Here is a 20,332-nt window from a genome sequence, read left to right as displayed (position 1 = left end):
TATGTGTCTCTAATATGGTCATACATTTGGCAGGAGGTTAGGAAGTGGAGCTGTTTCCACCTAATTTTGTAGGGCAGTGTGCACATAGCCTGTCTTCTCTTGAGAGCTGGGTCTGCCTTCGGCGGCCAAGCAAGGCTATGCTCACTTATTCTGAACATAGTCAAAGATTTCCTTAATTTTGGGTCAGTCACAGTGGTCAGATATTCTGCCATTGTGTACTCTCTGTTTAGGGCCAAATAGCATTTTAGTTTGCTAACATGTTTTGTAAATTCTTTCCAATGTGTCAAGTAATGGGTCTAATTGTGTTGCTGTTCTGGGGCTCTGTGGGGTCTGTTTGTTGTTGTGAACAGAGCCCCGGGACCAGCTTCATTAGGGGGCTCTTCTCCAGGTTCATTTCTCTGTAGGTGATGGCTTTGTTATGGAAGGTTTGGGAATCGCTTCATTTTAGATGGTTGTAGAATTTTTAACGGCTCTTTTCTGGATTTTGATAATTAGCGGTTATCGGCCTAATTCTGCTGTGCATGCATTATTTGGTGTTTTACGTTGTACCCAGAGGATTATTTTTGCAGGATTCTGCATGCAGAGTCTCAATTTGGTGTTTGTCCCATTTTGTGAATTCTTTGTTGGTGAGCGGACCCCAGACGTCACAGCCATAAAGGGCAATGGGTTCTATAACTGATTCAAGTTTTACGTTTTTCCTCATGGCAAATTGAGTCGAAAGCTTTTTTTAAATCAACAAAGCATGAGAAGACTTTGCCTTTGCTTTGGTTTGTTTGTTTGTCAATTAGGGTCTGCAGGGTGAATACGTGGTCTGTCGTACAGTAATTTGGTAAAAAGCCAATTTGACATTTGCTCAGTACATTGTTTTCGCTGAGAAAATGTATGAGTCTGCTGTTAATGATAATGCAGAGGATTTTCCTAAGGTTGCTGTTGACGCATATCCCCCGGTAGTTATTGGGATCAAATTTGTCTCCACTAGTTGTCTCTCTCTCTCTCACACACACACACACACACACACACACACACACACACACACACACACACACACACACACACACACACACACACACACACACACACACACACACACACACACACACACACACACACACACACACACACACACACACACACACTAACAACGTTAGTACCAGCAGCACTCCTAACTCCATGAGAGCTGGTGGTTGGCTCTAAACCAGATGTACATTGTGCTGTCTGAAATTAATCAAAGACAAACAGAGCTAATTAATGAGTCTCTCAACAACAGACAGTAATCTAGCAGGGCTCTGTTTGTTAAGTATAGTGTGTGTGTGTGTGTGTGTGTGTGTGTGTGTGTGTGTATGTATGTGTATGTCACAAACCACTATGCTGATGGCTTTGACCTTCTCAGGGGATGCGTGTCATCTGATACAATGGCATCAACTCCTCACATCTCTAGACAGTGTCAGGCTCTTATGACTAAAAGTCAACAAACATTACCTCAGCTCACCGCTCATGCGGCACACCTTTCGAATAATATGATAAGCTTGAATGTGTTTGTGTGTGTGTTGCGTGACTCTACTAAAACCCAAATGACTGCCTGCTCCCAGACATGAGTCCGTTGTTGTCTCCAGAGGTCTGAGTGAGTACAAAGAATCTCTCCATCATTTCTAACCCTTTTGAAGAGGAACAGTCTTTTATACTCGGAGGGGATTTCTCAAGCTAGCGTGACAGTAGTAAAGTGTCCATCCATCCACTAGCCACTCTCATCACTACTATGGCCCCTGGGTAGTTATACAGAAGAGTAAGAGCTCTGACGACACAACAGTGGTAGGCCTGATCACTGACAACGATGAGACAGCCTATAGCAAGGAGGTCAGAGACCCAGCAGTGTGGTGCAAAGGACAACAACCTCTCCCTCAATGTGAATAAGACAAAGGAGCTGATCAAGGACTATAGGAAAAGAAGGGCAGGATATGCCCCCATTAACATCGACGGGGCTGAAGTGGAGCGGGTCGAGAGTTTCAAGTTTCTTGGTATCAACATCACCAACAAACTATCATGGTCCAAACACACCAAGACAGTTGTGAAGAGGGCATGACAACACCTTTTCCCCCTCAGGAGACTGAAAAGATTTGGCATGGGTCACCAGATCCTCAAAAGGTTATACAGCTGAACCATCGAGAGCATCCTGACCGGTTGCATCACCACCTGGTATGGCAACTGCTCGGCATCTCACCGTAAGGCACTACAGAGGGTAGTGCGTATGCTCCAGGGGTGGCAGGTAGCCTAGTGGTTAGAGCGTTGGGCCAATAACCGGATCGAATCCCCGGGCTGACAAGGTAAAAATCTGTCATTCTGCCCCTGAGCAAGGCAGTTAACCCACTGTTCCCCAGGTGCCGAAGACATGGATGTCGATTAAGGCAGCACCCCGGACCTCTCTGATTCAGAAGGGCTGGGTTAAATACGGAAGACACATTTCAGTTGAAGGCATTCAGTTGTACAGCTGACTAGGTATCCCCCCTTTCCTGACATCCAGGACCTATATACTAGGCGGTGTCAGAGGAAGGCCTGAAAAATGGTCAAAGACTCCAGTCACCCAAGTGACTGTTCTCTCTGCTATCACACGGCAAGCGCCAAGTCTAGTACCAAAAGGCTCCTTAACATCTTCTACCCCTGCTGAACAATAATTAAATGGCCACCCGGACTATTTACATTGACCCCCCCCACCCCCATGCTACTCATCTATGCATATTCACTTTACAAATTACCTCGACTAACCTGCACATTGACTCGGTACTGGTACCCCTGTAACAAAGGGTTGGGTTATTGTTATGTAATTTTCTTGTGTTACTTGTTGATTTTTTTTATATATGTATTTTCTTTTACTTTAGTTTATTTAGTAAATATTTTCTTAACTATTTCTTGAACTGCATTGTTGGTTATGGGCTTGTAAGTAAGAATTTCACGGTAAGGTCTACACCTGTTGTATTTGGCGCATGTGACAAATAAAATTTGATTTGATTTGTTTGACATCAGCATGCCATCTCCATGAATGAGACAGGAGTCTCCCTAAATGCAACAATGTCAAACTTTGGTGGGGGGGGGGTGTCTCTAAATAATGCTAATTTAACTATTCTCCTATTTGTTTAAAATGCAATTTGTACTGCTACAGTGTGTCAGGGGGTGTTTGTTTTGTGTGTTTCGGGGTTTTTGGTTTATGTTTTATATTTCTATGTGTTTATCTTGTTTTTCTATTTCTATGTTGGAGTTTTGGAACGACCTCCAATTAGAGGCAGCGGGTTGTCGTTGCCTCTAATTGGAGGCCATATTTAAGTGGGTGAATTTTCTCTTGTGTTTGTGGGTGGTTGATTCCTGTTTAGTCTGTGCACCTTACAGGACTGTTTTCGTCATTTGTTTTGTGTAAGTGTTTTGTTTTTCCTTCGAATAAAAGAAGATGTTCAATATACCCGCTGCAGTTTGGTCCACTCCATACGACGAACGTTACAGAACCACCCACCAATGAAGGACCAAGCAGCGGAGGAAGGAGCAGCATGGTAAAGAGGACTGGACATGGGAGGACATCCTGGACGGCAAGGGATCCTATACATGGGAAGAGATCCTGGCCGGAAGGGATCGCCTCCCATGGGAACAGGTGGAGGCACTCAGAAGAGCGGAGGCAGCAGGAGAAAAGGACCAACGACGAAGGTATGAGGGAACACGGCTGGCAAGGAAGCCTGAAAGGCAGCCCCCCCCCCAAAAAAAATTGGGGGGCACACGTGTAGTTTGGCTGGGCCAAGGGTGAGCCCTAAGCCAACTCCCTGTGCTTATTATGGGGATCGTTTGGCGTGGAGAGCACCGTGCTATGTGGAAATACGCACGGTATCGCCAGTGCGCAGCTACAGTCCGGTGCGCTTGGTGAAAGGGATCATGTTAGAGCCAGCATCGAGCCAGGACTGGTGATGCAAGTAGCAAGCATCAGACCGCCGGTGAGGGTTCATGGCCCAGTGTATCCTGCTCCTCGCACTAGCCTTGAGGTGCATGTTACTAGGCTGGCGCTCCAAAACCAGCCCCACGCATCAGGCCTCTAGTGCGCCTGCCCAGTCCAGTACGTCCTGTTCCTGCTCCTCGCACTAGCCCTGAGGTGCGTGTCCATAGTCTGGTGCCTCCAAAGCTAGCCCCACGCATCAGGCCTTTAGTGCGCCTACCCAGTCCAGTATGTCCTGTTCCTCCTCCTCGCACTAGCCCTGTGGTGCGTGTCACTAGTCTGGCGCCTCCAAAGCCAGCCCCACGCATCAGGCCTTCAGTGCGCAGTCCCCATCCAGAACTTCCGGCGACAGTGCCCCGTCCAGAGCTTCCAGCGACAGTGCCCCGTCCAGTGCTTCCGGCAACGTCCTACAGTCCGGAACCGACAGAGACGGACCACAGTCCGGAACCGTCAGAGACGGCCCACAGTCCGGAGCCTGCAGAGACGGCCCACAGTCCGGAGCCTGCAGAGACGGCCCACAGCCCGGAGCCTGCAGAGACGGCCCACAGCCCGGAGCCTGCAGAGACGGCCCACAGCCCGGAGCCTGCAGAGACGGCCCACAGCCCGGAGCCTGCAGAGACGGCCCACAGCCCGGAGCCTGCAGAGACGGCCCACAGCCCGGAGCCTGCAGAGACGCTCCTCAGCCCTGAGTCTCCAGAGACGCTCCTCAGCCCGAGGTCTCCAGAGACGCACCTCAGCCCGAGGTCTCCAGAGACGCACCTCAGCCCGAGGTCTCCAGAGACGCACCTCAGCCCGAGGTCTCCAGAGACGCACCTCAGCCCGAGGTCTCCAGAGACGCACCTCAGCCCGAGGTCTCCAGAGATGCACCTCAGCCCGAGGTCTCCAGTGACGCACCTCAGCCCGAGGTCTCCAGCGACGCACCTCCGCCCGCGGTCTCCAGCGACGCACCTCAGCCCGAGGTCTCCAGCGACGCACCTCAGCCCAGAGCCTTCAGCAGTGGTCTACAGCCATGAGCCTTCAACGGGGGTGGGCAGGTTAGAAGGGGGACTAAGGCCGGAGCCTGAGCCACCTCCATAGTTGGAGGATTAGGGAGGGGGGGTGTAGCACGGGAGCCGTCGGTGACGGTGGCCACCCTCCCTTCCCTCCCTTTAAGTTGGGGTTATATTTTGTGGGTTTTTTGTGTTTCGGCGCATCCGGGGTCTGCACCTTTGGGGGGGGTACTGTCACGTCCTGACTAGTAAAAGGGGTTGTTTGTTATTGTAGTTTGGTCCGGGCGTGGCAGGGGGTGTTTGTTTTGTGTGTTTCGGGGGTTTTGGTGTATGTTCTATATTTTCTATTTCTATGCGTTTATCTGGTTTTTCTATTTCTATGTTGGGGTTTTGGAACGACCTCCAATTAGAGGTAGCTGGTTGTCGTTGCCTCTAATTGGAGGCCATATTTAAGTGGGTTAATTTTCTCTTGTGTTTGTGGGTGGTTGATTCCCGTTTAGTCTGTGCACCTTACAGGACTGTTTTCGTCGTGTGTTTTGTTTTTCCTTCAAATAAAAGATGTTCAATATACCCGCTGCAGTTTGGTCCACTCCATACGACGAACGTTACACAGTGGTAAATTTTTTAAATAAATGCTTATTCCAAATTAAACGAACATGCCCACCTCTGTGTCAAAAAAAGAGAAAAGAAGACAAAAAAGAAAAGAAGACACATCTTTACTATTATGCCCATAAAAAACATTCTGAAAACATAGGAGGTCCCGTGAAAAAAATAGTGACCCCTGAATGCCACGGTATAATTCGCACTCTGTAATTCAGCAATCCTCTCTGACTCTTCCCTTACTCTCTCATGCTCGCTTCTCCCTTTCTTCCTCTATTAACCTACACTCTACCCCCTTCCCCCTCTTATCAGTGTCAGGCTGTCTAGGTCTGGCAGGCCAAGACAGCTCCATTTGCAAGGCTGACTGTGTAGTGGAGAAGCTAAGAGAGGAAAGGTGGCATGCAACCACAGAGCTAGGAGGAATACTGATGAGATGAGACTGCTGGTCAAACGATTCAACCAACCTACCCACGCTATAGCTACTGCAGCAGTCAAAAGGGGAGGGGAGGAGAGGAGGATCATTTGTCGGAGAGGAGGATCATTTGTCCTCACAGCCACCACTCAGAAAGCAAAGCCAGCATGTGACAAACAACCCCTCTGAGGGAAAGAGGGAGAATGAGAGGAGGAGGGGGAGAGGGAAGAGGGAAGAGAAAAAGAGAGATGAAGTGTTAGAGATATGAAGTGAGAAGGGGATGGTGAGACAGAAAAGAGGGAAAGAGAAAGATAAATGATGGAGAGAGGAAGAAGGGAGAGGGATCTAATCTTGTGGTCTTGAAGCCAGAAGGATATGTGTTATTCAGCTCTTCTGCTGTTGCCTTTCTGGATCATGATCCAATACATTCAACATACAACCAAACATTTTCCTAGGCTGTATCTCAATAGTCTAAAGTTGATTCCTCTTTTTCTTACCTCCTCTCCTTCTATTGTGCTGATTTGAAAGAACTGGACAGACGAGCTAATTTCATAGTTAGCATCCTCCATATTGCTCTCACCTATCTTGTATTTTCATATAAATAAAGATAGAGAAAAGAGACGAGGGAAGGAAAGGAAGCCACTTCAGACTATTAAGAGACCCTTCTTCCTTCCTGTCCTGACCAGTCTGAGGTTGTAACTCAAGCTGCTATCTACTGTATCTTTATATAAGAATTACATCATTATTAAGCTACCAGCTCCATTACAGTGTGTCAGGTGACCACACACATGCACACGCATTTACGCATGCATGCACACTCACTCACTAACACACGCACACACACACTCACAGGTGAGGTGACTAAACCCACACACACACACACTGGTGTTAGTCTGTATAAAACCAGTACTCACGTCGCCCCCTAGTGAGGGCTGCAGGTCACAACACTCAGTGGTGGGACTCAGGTCCTGTCTCATCACCCAGATGGGTTCTTTAGGCTCATCAGGGGTGTAGGGTGACCTCACCGTTCTGGTCTTCACTTCCTCTATGGCCTCCTTGATGTCCTTTATGGCCAGGGTGATGGCGTCTCTTTTCTCACGAACCCCAGACGAGTCCTCAGAGGGACTGTCTGCTGGGGCTGGAACGTTCTCTCCTTTTCTCTCATCCCCCTCTCTTTCCATCTCTCTCTTGGGATGTTTGGAGTCTGTGGGGGCGTCGGATTGGGAGTTGTAAGAGTCTCCCTCTTCCTCTCCTCCTTTCATCATGTCTTCTTTGTCTCCTCCCTCCCCCAACCCAGCAGCAGCTCTCTCCAGACTCTGAGAGCTGGAACTCTCTCTGACTTCCGTTACGATCATGTTGATGTCCTCTTCACCGTCCTGGTCGCAGCTGTCTGCCCGCGGGTACGGAGCAAACTCCGCCTCCTTCTCAGGGCTGTCTGACTCACCGTCCGAGCGCTCGTCGTAGTGGTGCAGCCTCGACCCCACTGCCTCCTGCTGCCAGTAGTCCCCGCCCCCCGTCCCTCCCCTCAAACAGACGGAACCCCGCCTTTCTCTGCTGGAGGTTCTCGTTGGCATTTTTAGGCCCCGCCCCCTCAGCAGCAGCAGCAGAGGGGGCGTCGCTGATCTCCTCGTACACATGTTCTGTCAGGGAGTAGTGGTAGGCTTCAGAATATGCCTCGTCTTTAGGCTCCATCCCTTCCTCGACAATGCTGTCCCGCCCCCCCCCGGCACCCTGGCCCCTCCCCCATGGAGGTTTAGAGGATGGGTGTAGACGTAGTTAGAGTAACCACACCCAGGGTTCAGGGTTTCCTCTGCCTCCTCCTGACTGGAGGGTCTCCCAACGTCTGGTAGGGGTTCCCGGGGTAAGGGAGGGGGCTGAGGGGGGTAGTTGAGGTTCAGGTTGGGCTGAGGGTGGGGATGGTGCTGCTCTGACTCAGCGCTCTCTGTGTATCCCTCCGCCTCTGGGCGAAGCATCACCTCGTAAGTACCGCCCTCGTCCTCTGCCTCAAGATCTAGGGCCATGACGCAGTCGCCCTCCGCCCGGTCTGTGTGTGTGTGGAAAGCGCTCTCCGTGCTGGCCGAACGGGCTAACGCAGAGTTATCCCCCTCTGTCTCCCTCTCTCTATACCTCCCTCTCTCCTCCTCATCCTCCTCCGGCTCTTCTCGTTCTGGGGGTAGAGAGTGAACAGGCTGTGGGGCTGGCAGAGTTTGTTGTTGTTGTTGGTGTACCCTCTCAGCCTCTCTCTGCTGTCTCTGTATGTGTCTCTGCTGCTGTGCTCTGAGCCTGGCCTCGCTGTCCCCCTGTCTGCGGTAACGTGTCACTGCAGGACGCAGGATGGGCTGTGACTGACCCTGGGCCTGCTGCTGCTGCTGGGGTTGGGGAGGGGACTGGGCCCCCAAGTGCAGTTCCGCCTCTGGCTCCTCTGTTGACCTGCGTTGTGGGGCCCCTCTGACCCTGCTGCCACCTGCACCAGGAGCCTCATTATATCTCCTGTAGCGGGGAGCAGCGTGGTTGTTGTTCTCACTACTGTGGTTGCTAGGCTGCCGGGGTCGACCGTTGTTGGTGGCGATGTGGTTGTCGTGGCGACGGCGTTGAGGAGGGGGCAGGTCGGCTTCTATGTGCTCGATCAGCTCCTGGCCATGCTCCACCTCCTCGGGGTTCATGGCTGCCTCGGATTGGTCGGGGAAAGAGGGGGGGAGTCTAGGTGGAATGCATCGCCTGCCGTCTGGGAGAAACGCTGCTCAGTGGAAGGGCTTCTGAGAGAAAAGAAAGAGAGAAGAGAGTTATAATGCTACTACAAACTAAAACATAGTCTACAAAAGGTATTAAGTCACTCGGACGGAAGTTCAATAAAAACAATTTATTAGTAAAAACCACAGTTTTACATTAGTGAAACCTTCAACAATCACAGTATTGAGTCTTTAATGCCATAAAGTATGAGACAGCTGGACCACAGTGATAACTCTAGATCATAGACCTCAGACCTTCTTGTTTAGCAACCTGTTGAGGCTCCTTCCTTCTCCCCTCACCCCTCATAGCAAAGAGCACCCCCAGAACCAAAACACACAGCCACCCACACAGAACGTTCCCCAGATCCAGACCCTTCCTGTCAGAAAGACCACCTGGAGGTCTAGCCTCTTCTCTCTTCTCTTCCGGTTCTATAGCTGGTTACAAAACAAGGACAGTCACCGCATGTATGTGTGTGTGTGATATTGACCCACTTTGTGCTGTCAAGAACCACAGCAGGCAGAGAGAGAAAGTAAGCGCTAATGTCTTCAGCTCTGGAAGAGAGAGAATGCCACACACACACACACACAGTCCCAGAGGAAAACTGACATGAGTAGAAATCAAAGTGTAACAGGCAATGATTCTGAGGAGAAATATTAACTCCAAATGATGTATGACTACCACCACTAACATCACACATTCAGTAAAACATTGAAAGGAACGTAGGGCCTCTGTTTTAATCATATCATTACCCAGATTGGTCAAAGCTTTCTTTAAATGTAAACTTTTAAATCAGACAACATCACTGGACTACATTCAATAGAATGATCATAGCCCTATGTTTTCATTCCACAAACACTTTCCAAATTCACTATAGTCAATCAATCAAAAAGGAATATTCATTGAATAACTGCTAACAATTAGCATTTGGTTGCAGAAGACCACCAGAGAATGAGAATAGAGGCTATGTTGAATCATAATGAGTATATGAGAAGGATTTTCTGTCATTCACAATGAAGCATGGGAATCAGTCAGTCTAGGGCTAACACCCCATCTCATTAGCAAAGTAAGGATCTGAAACTACACACGCACACAGCCAGAGCGCACATCTGTGGTAACCATGGTGATAGTCTCCCATGACAACGCCTAGGTTAGGTGTTCAGACTGCAGCAACAAGGAAACTACCTTTCCGCTCCTCTCTGTTCCTGCTTAGCAACCACCTCACACTTGCACACACACAAGTGTGGCGGGCACACACACAAGGCATACAAGCACAGGCATGCAGACTGACATTCACACGTACACACACACACACACACACACACACACACACACACACACACACACACACACACACACACACACACACACACACACACACACACACACACACACACACACACACACACACACACACACACACACACACACACACACACACACACACACGTGTATGCATGCACGCATACATGTTCAAACACACGTACATAGACACACAAACACTACTCCCTCGGGACCTGGCAGCCCTTACCCGCAACAGCAAGAGGGAGGAAAAAATATAGATGGAGACAGACCACAAAAAAAGAGAGAAACATAACAGCTGTATATCCAAATTAAGGTAGCTACATCAGGAGAGGCTGCAGTGGAATGAAACCACAACACTGTGACAGTCCAGAGGGCGAGGGAGGGATAGAGAGAGAGAAAGAGAGAGAAAAGAGAAAAGAGAGAGAGAGAGAAAAGAGAAAAGAGAAGAGAGAGAGAGAAAAGAGAGAAGAGAAAAGAGAAGAGAGAGAGAAAAGAGAAGAGAGAAGAGAGAGGAGAGAAACTGCTGAAGTAGTAAGACTTACTACTATCAATTGACATACTACAGAATGTTAAAGATCTTCTGTAAATCTAGGAGGTTGCTTTTAGAGGAATACACACACACAGGGAGGCACAGTCACACATATATTTATTGTGATTCATTGACCACACACATCAGTCCCTGACGCAGACTTGTATCCATATGTGAACAACTAACAAAGGAGCACCTACCGATAACTGTCAAAATAAAGAAAACACCAACATAAAGTGTCTTAATATGGCGTTGCGCCACCACAAGCCAGAACAGCTTTAATGCACCTAGGAATAGATTATACAAGTGTCTGGAACTCTATTGGAGGGATGCGACACCTTACTTCCACGAGTAATTCCATAATTTGGTGTTTTGTTGATGGCTATGGTGGAAAGCCCTGTCTCAGGCGTCGCTCCAGAATCTCCCATAAGTGTTCAATTGGGTTGAGATCAGGTGACTGAGACGGCCATGGCATATGGTTTACATCGTTTTCATGCTCATCAAACCATTCAGTGATCACTAGTGCCCTGTGGATGGGGGCATTGTTATCCTATGGGGGCATAGCCATGGTAGCCAAAATAATGGCCTGCCCAGCATTTTATACATGACCCTAAGCATGATGGGATGTTAATTGCTTAATTAACTCAGGAACCACACCTGTGTGGAAGCACCTGCTTTCAATATACTTTGTATCCCTCATTTAGTTACAGTGAGGGAAAAAAGTATTTGATCCCCTGCTGATTTTGTACATTTACCCACTGACAAAGAAATAATCAGTCTATAATTTTAATGGTAGGTTTATTTGAACAGTGAGAGACAGAATAACAACAAAGAAATCCAGAAAAACGCATGTCAAAAATGTTATAAAAGGATTTGCATTTTAATGACGGAAATAAGTATTTGACCCCCTCTCAATCTGAAAGATTTCTGGCTCCCAGGTGTCTTTTATACAGGTAACGAGCTGAGATTAGGAGCACACTCTTAAAGGGAGTGCTCCTAATCTCAGCTTGTTACCTGTATAAAAGACACCTGTCCACAGAAGCAATCAATCAATCAGATTCCAAACTCTCCATCATGGCCAAGACCAAAGAGCTCTCCAAGGATGTCAGGGACAAGATTGTAGACCTACACAAGGCTGGAATGGGCTACAAGACCATCGCCAAGCAGCTTGGTGAGAAGGTGACAACACTTGGTGCGATTATTCGCAAATGGAAGGAACACAAAAGAACTGTCAATCTCCCTCGGCCAGGGGCTCCATGCAAGATCTCACCTCGTGGAGTTGCAATGAGAACGGTGAGGAATCAGCCCAGAACTACACGGGAGGATCTTGTCAATGATCTCAAGGCAGCTGGGACCATAGTCACCGAAGAAAACAATTGGTAACACACTACGCCGTGAAGGACTGAAATCCTGCAGCGCCCGCAAGGTCCCCCTGCTCAAGAAAGCACATATACATGCCTGTCTGAAGTTTGCCAATGAACATCTGAATGATTCAGAGGACAACTGGGTGAAAGTGTTGTGGTCAGATGAGACCAAAATGGAGCTCTTTGGAATCAACTCAACTCGCCGTGTTTGGAGGAGGAGGATTGCTGCCTATGACCCCAAGAACACCATCCCCACCATCAAACAAGGAGGTGGAAACATTATGCTTTGGGGGTGTTTTTCTGCTAAGGGGACAGGACAACTTCACCGCATCAAAGGGACGATGGACGGGGCCATGTAGCGTTAAATCTTGGGTGAGAACCTCCTTCCCTCAGCCAGGGCATTGAAAATGTGTATTCCAGCATGACAATGACCCAAAACACACGACCAAGGCAACAAAGGAGTGGCTCAAGAAGAAGGACATTAAGGTCCTGGAGTGGCCTAGCCAGACTCCAGACCTTAATCCCATAGAAAATCTGTGGAGGGAGCTGAAGGTTTGAGTTGCCAAACGTCAGCCTCGAAACCTTAATGACTTGGAGAAGATCTGCAAAGAGGAGTGGGACAAAATCCCTCCTGAGATGTGTGCAAACCTGGTGGCCAACTACAAGAAACGTCTGACCTCTGTGATTGCCAACAAGGGTTTTGCCACCAAGTACTAAGTCATGTTTTGCAGAGGGGGTCAAATACTTATTTCCCTCATTAAAATGCAAATAATTTTCTAACATTTTTGACATGCGTTTTTCTGGATTTTTTTGTTGTTATTCTGTCTCTCACTGTTCAATTAAACCTACCATTAAAATTATAGACTGATCATTTCCTTGTCAGTGGGCAAACGTATAAAATCAGCAGGGGATCAAATACTTTTTTCCCTCACTGTAAGTGTTTCCTTTATTTTGGCAGTTACCTGTATGTAACCGCCATTACTCAAGCGAAGATAGATTAATCCATATACTGTGCCCTCTGATGTCAAATGTAAATGCCAGAGGCAAAGGCAGGGCAACACAGCAGGACTCTGGTATGGTAGAGGGCTCTGGTATACTGCTGTGAAGGAGGATGCTGAGCATACTGCATGAATGTTTCATGATCATCACTGGGTCTGAAGTGTCTCTATACTGTACTATATGGAACCCCTTCAGTCCTCATCACCCCTTTCTTCTCTATACTGTTCTTCCTATACTGTACTGTATGGAACTCGTCCTCCTCACCCCCTCATCCATTCTTCTCTCCTCACAACTCTCCTCTCTCACCACCTTCCTCACCCACTTTCACCTCACTCCTTCTCCCTCCTCAGCCCTCTCACCTCTCTCCTCACACCCTCCAAAGTGTCAGAACATCAATTTACAGATCTTATCAGAACATACAGTAGTGAAATATGACAGTTAAAATGCCTGAAAATGCTACATTATGAACATTGACCCCTCTCTCTTCTCCTGCCTTTCATCTTGATGTGGTCGGGCAGTTCGGAAGTGAGGTGTGACCCAGCTGCAATGACAGGGAGAGGTGATCTGTGGCTAGGATTCCCACTGTCACTGTGACCTCCAACCTGTCTGTCTACACATCTCTCACTCTCTGCAGGAGATTCACTGGAAACTGGTCTCTTTCAAGGACATACACTCTAACACACACAAACACCCTTGTCATGAACAGAAACACACACACACACACACACACACACACACACACACACACACACACACACACACACACACACACACACACACACAATAACAGCAACGCTTACCATGAACAAAAACACTTGCTCACACGCACACATTCCTGCCGCCAAGTGCTGAAATCCCCTGCAGCTCTGGACTGAGGCAGTGTGGAGATAGTGGTCATGGAAAGATCATACCACACTATAGTACCTCTTCTCTCTCACACCGTTATTCGCTATGCTTCTCTTTCTCTGTGTCTGTCTCTCTTTCCTTCTTTCTCTCTTTTCTTTCCTTCTCTCTCTCTGTCTCTTATACTGCAGGAGAAAAAACACAATATTCAGCTCTAGCCTCTACAGTGTATTGCTGAAGGTGGGGCTGAACAGTTTCAATAAATTGGAATTGCTTTATTTGAAAGTCTGATTATAAAGTGTTAACATTATTACATGGTTTTAAAGTTAGCTATTAAAAGGTCCAATACAGCAATTTCTATCACAATATAAAATTATTTCTGGGTAACCTTACTGTGATTGTTTTCAATTAAAATGGTCAAAAATAAACTAAAATATCTTCTTAGCGAAGAGTAATTTCTCAAGCAAGAAATTTGCTAGGACTGTCTGGAGTGGTCTGAGTGAGGGGCCTAATTGGATGAGCCCAATGGGAGGGATATGTAACCTGAAAACTAGCTACTTACATCACCAGGCAGGCCAAACCTCAATCCCACCAAAACAAGCTCAAATTTCAGGCAGTCTTTTCAAACAGTTCTTACACTAAAAGGGCATATCATAATGTAAAAATAAAAACAGTATTATTCAAACCCCATAGTGTGGAAATATATATAAAACACAGGAAAATCACGTTTTGACTGCACTGGGCTGTAAATACATGTATGTACAAAAGGCACTGTAATGATATTGCAATTAATCCAATAATCCAAACGAAGTAGTTGAAAATACTCAAATACACAGTATTTACACAAATACTAAAATGCACAAGTACAGCCACATTTAGAGTTATCACACATATTTTAAACAGGCATCATTGAATAAATCATTGGTTACATGGAACACTTGAAATTACTCCATTTCATCTCTGAATGCTACAAAGCCTCAATATTGTCATGACGGTTTACAGCCGTCACTGTCTAAAAGCTTAGACAAGTTCTCCTCCTCTCTCCTGCTCATTCCTCCTCTCTTTTATCATTCTAATTAAGGTTTTATCTATCAGCCGATCAATTACCCCTCATCCTAATGACTTGTCTAACTAATTGTGGGATAAATTAATGTTGACAGCGTTCCGTCAACAAAGATTTACCCATAATTCCAGTTGAGTCACGCAGCATTAATTCCTGTGATAAAAGAGCCATTGGGAGTTAATGGACTGAATCCCCCAAAAACATTTCCACTGCATTTCAACCCTGCCACAAACGGACCAGCTGACATCATGTCAGTGATTCTCTCGTTAACACAGGTGTGAGTGTTGACGAGGACAAGGCTGGAGATCCCTCTGTCATGCTGATTGAGTTCGAATAACAGACTGGAAGCTTCAAAAGGAGGGTGGTGCTTGGAATCATTGTTCTTCTTCTGTCAACCATGGTTACCTGCAAGGAAACACGTGCCGTCATCATTGCTTTGCATAAAAAGGGCTTCACAGGCAAGGACATTGCTGCCAATAAGATTGCACCTAAATCAACCATTTATCGGATCATCAAGAACTTCAAGGAGAGCGGTTCAATTGTTGTGAAGAAGGCTTCAGGGTGCCCATGAAAGTCCAGCAAGTGCCAGGACCGTCTCCTAAAGTTGATTCAGCTGCGGGATCGGGACACCACCAGTACAGAGCTTGCTCAGGAATGGCAGCAGGCAGGTGTGAGTGCATCTGCACCGCACAGTAAGGCGAAGACTTTTGGAGGATGGCCTGGTGTCAAGAAGGGCAGCAAAGAAGCCACTTCTCTCCAGGAAAAACATCAGGGACAGACTGATATTCTGCAAAGGGTACAGGGATTGGACTGCTGGGGACTGGGGTAAAGTAATTTTATCTGATGAATCCCCTTTCCGATTGTTTGGGGAATCTGGAAAAAAGCTTGTCCGGAGAAGACAAGGTGAGCGCTACCATCAGTCCTGTGTCATGCCAACAGTAAAGCATCCTGAGACCATTCATGTGTGGGGTTGCTTCTCAGCCAAGGGAGTTGGCTCACTCACAATTTTTCCTAAGAACACAGCCATGAATAAAGAATGGTACCAACACATCCTCCGAGAGCAACTTCTCCCAACCATCCAGGAACAGTTAGGTGACAAACAATGCCTTTTCCAGCATGATGGAGCACCTTGCCATAAGGCAAAAGTGATAACTAAGTGGCTCGGGGAATAAAACATCGATATTTTGGGTCCATGGCCAGGAAACTCCCCAGACCTTAATCACATTGAGAACTTGTGGTCAATCCTCAAGAGGCGGGTGGACAAACAAAAACCCACAAATTCTGACAAACTCACATTGATTATGCAAGAATGGGCTGCCATCAGTCAAGATGTGGCCCAGAAGTTAGTTGACAGCATGCCAGGGCGGATTGCAGAGGTCTTGAAAAAGAAGGGTCAACACTGCAAATATTGACTCTTTGCATCAACTTTAAAAGCCTTCGACACTTATGAAATGCTTGTAATTATACTTCAGTATTCCATAGTAACATCTGACAAAAATATCTAAAGACTCTGAAGCAGCAAACTTTGTGAAAATTAATATTTGTGTCATTATCAAAACTTTTCGCCACGACTGTACACTTAGAAAGTACTGGCATAAAAAAATACTTCAATACAGGAATTGGCATGTATTTGAATATACTCACATACACAGTATTTACACAAATACTTAATACTGCCGTGCATTTATAGGAAATTATTTTCAAATACTTCCAATTGAAGTAGTTGATCCAGGCCACATTATTTGACAATACTAAAATACATAGAAAATAAGTATTTACTCGAAATAAAAAATACACACACGATTTACAAGCCTTTCGCCTTTCACTCTTTCGTTCCCTATCTCATTCTTTCCATGTCTGTTTTACTCCTTCCCTCTCAGTCTCTACCTCACACACGCTGATTCATTGTCAATAATGAATCATTCTGCCTAGTAGTAGGGGGTGTCAAACATATGGCCTGTGGGCCGGATCTGGCCGGCCAGGGGGTCCAATCCAGCCTGCGGGTGATTCTTTGTGTTACTAAAACCAAATCGAAACTGTGTAGAAATTACAATGGACCTATATTCATACAGTTTCTTGACCGTGTCCAGCTCACTAATAATCAGCGAAATAAAAGCTAGCATTGAAAATTCCAAAAACAATAGTGGACAATTTCTTTCTAATTTTGACAGCGAGGAAATATAACACATTTTTAGTCCGGCCCTCCAAACCTCGTTGAAGACCGAATGCGGCCCATGGGGCAAAATTGTATTTGAAATCCATGGCCTAGAGAGACCAGCTATTTACATTTACATTTAAGTCATTTAGCAGACGCTCTTATCGAGAGCGACTTACAAATTGGTGCATTCACCTTATGATATCCAGTGGAACAACCACTTTACAATAGTGCATCTAAATCTTTTAAGGGGGGGGTTAGAAGGATTACTTTATCCTATAGGATTCCTTAAAGAGGTGGGGTTTCAGGTGTCTCCGGAAGGTGGTGATTGACTCCGCTGTCCTGGCGTCGTGAGGGAGCTTGTTCCACCATTGGGGTGCCAGAGCAGCGAACAGTTTTGACTGGGCTGAGCGGGAACTGTGCTTCCTCAGAGGTAGGGAGGCGAGCAGGCCAGAGGTGGATGAACGCAGTGCCCTTGTTTGGGTGTAGGGCCTGATCAGAGCCTGAAGGTACGGAGGTGCCGTTCCCCTCACAGCTCCGTAGGCAAGCACCATGGTCTTGTAGCGGATGCGAGCTTCAACTGGAAGCCAGTGGAGAGAGCGGAGGAGCGGGGTGACGTGAGAGAACTTGGGAAGGTTGAACACCAGACGGGCTGCGGCGTTCTGGATGAGTTGTAGGGGTTTAATGGCACAGGCAGGGAGCCCAGCCAACAGCGAGTTGCAGTAATCCAGACGGGAGATGACAAGTGCCTGGATTAGGACCTGCGCCGCTTCTTGTGTGAGGCAGGGTCGTACTCTGCGAATGTTGTAGAGCATGAACCTACAGGATCGGGTCACCGCCTTGATGTTAGTGGAGAGGGTGTTGTCCAGTGTCACACCAAGGTTCTTAGCACTCTGGGAGGAGGACACAATGGAGTTGTCAACCGTGATGGCGAGATCATGGAACGGGCAGTCCTTCCCCGGGAGGAAGAGCAGCTCCGTCTTGCCAAGGTTCAGCTTTAGGTGGTGATCCGTCATCCATACTGATATGTCTGCCAGACATGCAGAGATGCGATTCGCCACCTGGTTATCAGAAGGGGGAAAGGAGAATATTAATTGTGTGTCATCTGCATAGCAATGACAGGAGAGACCATGTGAGGATATGACAGAGCCAAGTGACTTGGTGTATAGCGAGAATAGGAGAGGGCCTAGAACAGAGCCCTGGGGGACACCAGTGGTGAGAGCACGTGGTGCGGAGACAGATTCTCGCCACGCCACCCTGGTAGGAGCGACCTGTCAGGTAGGACGCAATCCAAGCGTGGGCTGCGCCGGAGATGCCCAACTCGGAGAGGGTGGAGAGGAGGATCTGATGGTTCACAGTATCAAAGGCAGCCGATAGGTCTAGAAGGATGAGAGCAGAGGAGAGAGAGTTAGCTATAGCAGTGCGGAGCGCCTCCGTGACACAGAGAAGAGCAGTCTCAGTTGAATGACCAGTCTTGAAACCTGACTGATTTGGATCAAGAAGGTCATTCTGAGAGAGATAGCAGGAGAGCTGGCCAAGGACGGCACGTTCAAGAGTTTGAGAGAAAAGAAAGAAGGGATACTGGTCTGTAGTTGTTGACATCGGAGGGATCGAGTGTAGGTTTTTTCAGAAGGGGTGCAACTCTCGCTCTCTTGAAGACGGAAGGGACGTAGCCAGTGGTCAAGGATGAGTTGATGAGCGAGGTGAGGTAAGGGAGAAGGTCTCCGGAAATGGTCTGGAGAAGAGAGGAGGGGATAGGGTCAAGCGGGCAGGTTGTTGGGCGGCCGGCCGTCACAAGACGCGAGATTTCATCTGGAGAGAGAGGGGAGAAAGAGGTCAAAGCACAGGGTAGGGCAGTGTGAGCAGGACCAGCGGTGACGTTTGACTTAGCAAACGAGGATCGGATGTCGTCGACCTTCTTTTCAAAATGGTTGACGAAGTCATCCGCAGAGAGGGAGGAGGGGGGGAGGGGGAGGAGGATTCAGGAGGGAGGAGAAGGTGGCAAAGAGCTTCCTAGGGTTAGAGGCAGATGCTTGGATTTTAGAGTGGTAGAAAGTGGCTTTAGCAGCAGAGACCGAAGAGGAAAATGTAGAGAGGAGGGAGTGAAAGGATGCCAGGTCCGCAGGGAGGCGAGTTTTCCTCCATTTCCGCTCGGCTGCCCGGAGCCCTGTTCTGTGAGCTCACAATGAGTCGTCGAGCCACAGAGCAGGAGGGGAGGACCGAGCCGGCCTGGAGGATAGGGGACAAAGAGAGTGAAAAAATGCATAAAGGGAGGAGAGGAGGGTTGAGGAGGCAGAATCAGGAGATAGGTTGGAGAAGGTTTGAGCAGAGGGAAAAGATGATAGGATGGAAGAGGAGAGAGTAGCGGGGGAGAGAGAGCGAAGGTTGGGACGGCGCAATACCATCCGAGTAGGGGCAGAGTGAGAAGTGTTGGATGAGAGCGAGAGGGAAAAGGATACAAGGTAGTGGTCGGAGACTTGGAGGGGAGTTGCAATGAGATTAGTGGAAGAACAGCATCTAGTAAAGATGAGGTCAAGCGTATTGCCTGCCATGTGAGTAGGGGGGGAAGGTGAGAGGGTAAGGTCAAAAGAGGAGAGGAGTGGAAAGAAGGAGGCAGAGAGGAATGAGTCAAAGGTAGACGTGGGGAGGTTAAAGTCACCCAGAACTGTGAGAGGTGAGCCATCCTCAGGAAAGGAACTTATCAAGGCGTCAAGCTCATTGATGAACTCTCCAAGGGAACCTGGAGGGCGATAAATGATAAGGATGTTAAGCTTGAAAGGGCTGGTAACTGTGACAGCATGGAATTCAAAGGAGGCGATAGACAGATGGGTCAGGGGAGAAAGAGAGAATGTCCACTTGGGAGAGATGAGGATCCCAGTACCACCACCCCGCTGACCAGAAGCTCTCTGGGTGTGCGAGAACACGTGGGCAGACGAGGAGAGAGCAGTAGGAGTAGCAGTGTTATCTGTGGTAATCCATGTTTCCGTCAGTGCCAAAAAGTCGAGGGACAGGAGGGTAGCATAGGCTGAGATGAACTCTGCCTTGTTGGCCGCAGACCGGCAGTTCCAGAGGCTGCCGGAGACCTGGAACTCCACGTGGGTCGTGCGCGCTGGGACCACCAGGTTAGAGTGCCAGCGGCCACGCGGTGTGAAGCGTTTGTATGGCCTGTGCAGAAGGGAGAGAACAGGGATAGACAGACACATAGTTGACAGGCTACAGAAGAGGCTACGCTAATGCAAAGGAGATTGGAATGACAAGTGGACTACACGTCTCGAATGTTCAGAAAGTTAAGCTTTCGTTGCAAAAATCTTATTGACTAAAATGATTAAAATGATACAGTACTGCTGGCTGGTGAAGTAGGCTAGCTAGCAGTGGCTGC

The 20,332-nt window shown here is 47.9% G+C and overlaps 2 protein-coding genes across 4 annotated transcripts in view; both read right to left on the bottom strand.

Annotated features, from left to right (window-relative positions):
* The window catches only part of apba1a (amyloid beta (A4) precursor protein-binding, family A, member 1a), a 33,204-nt gene extending 25,599 nt beyond the window's left edge, over nt 1–7,605 (bottom strand). The window contains exon 1 of the mRNA XM_014170497.2: nt 6,883–7,605. Coding sequence (XP_014025972.2) covers nt 6,883–7,605 — 723 coding nt within the window. The remainder of the gene's footprint in view (nt 1–6,882) is intronic.
* The window catches only part of LOC123723885 (putative uncharacterized protein DDB_G0271606), a 110,550-nt gene continuing 97,822 nt past the window's right edge, over nt 7,605–20,332 (bottom strand). For 2 of the 3 annotated variants that reach the window (XM_014170498.2, XM_045707182.1), the window contains exon 3: nt 7,605–8,724. In XM_014170498.2, the coding sequence (XP_014025973.2) occupies nt 7,612–8,631 (1,020 nt within the window). In that variant the 5' untranslated portion in view covers nt 8,632–8,724 and the 3' untranslated portion in view covers nt 7,605–7,611. The remainder of the gene's footprint in view (nt 8,725–20,332) is intronic. The other variant, XM_045707183.1, reaches the window with a different exon arrangement.

The sequence above is a fragment of the Salmo salar genome, chromosome ssa24 (genome assembly GCF_905237065.1).
Source record: "Salmo salar chromosome ssa24, Ssal_v3.1, whole genome shotgun sequence".
NCBI classification, from domain to species: Eukaryota; Metazoa; Chordata; class Actinopteri; order Salmoniformes; family Salmonidae; genus Salmo; species Salmo salar.
The sequence above is the reverse complement of the archived record's forward strand: the minus strand, read 5'-3'. Positions and strand labels throughout refer to the sequence as shown.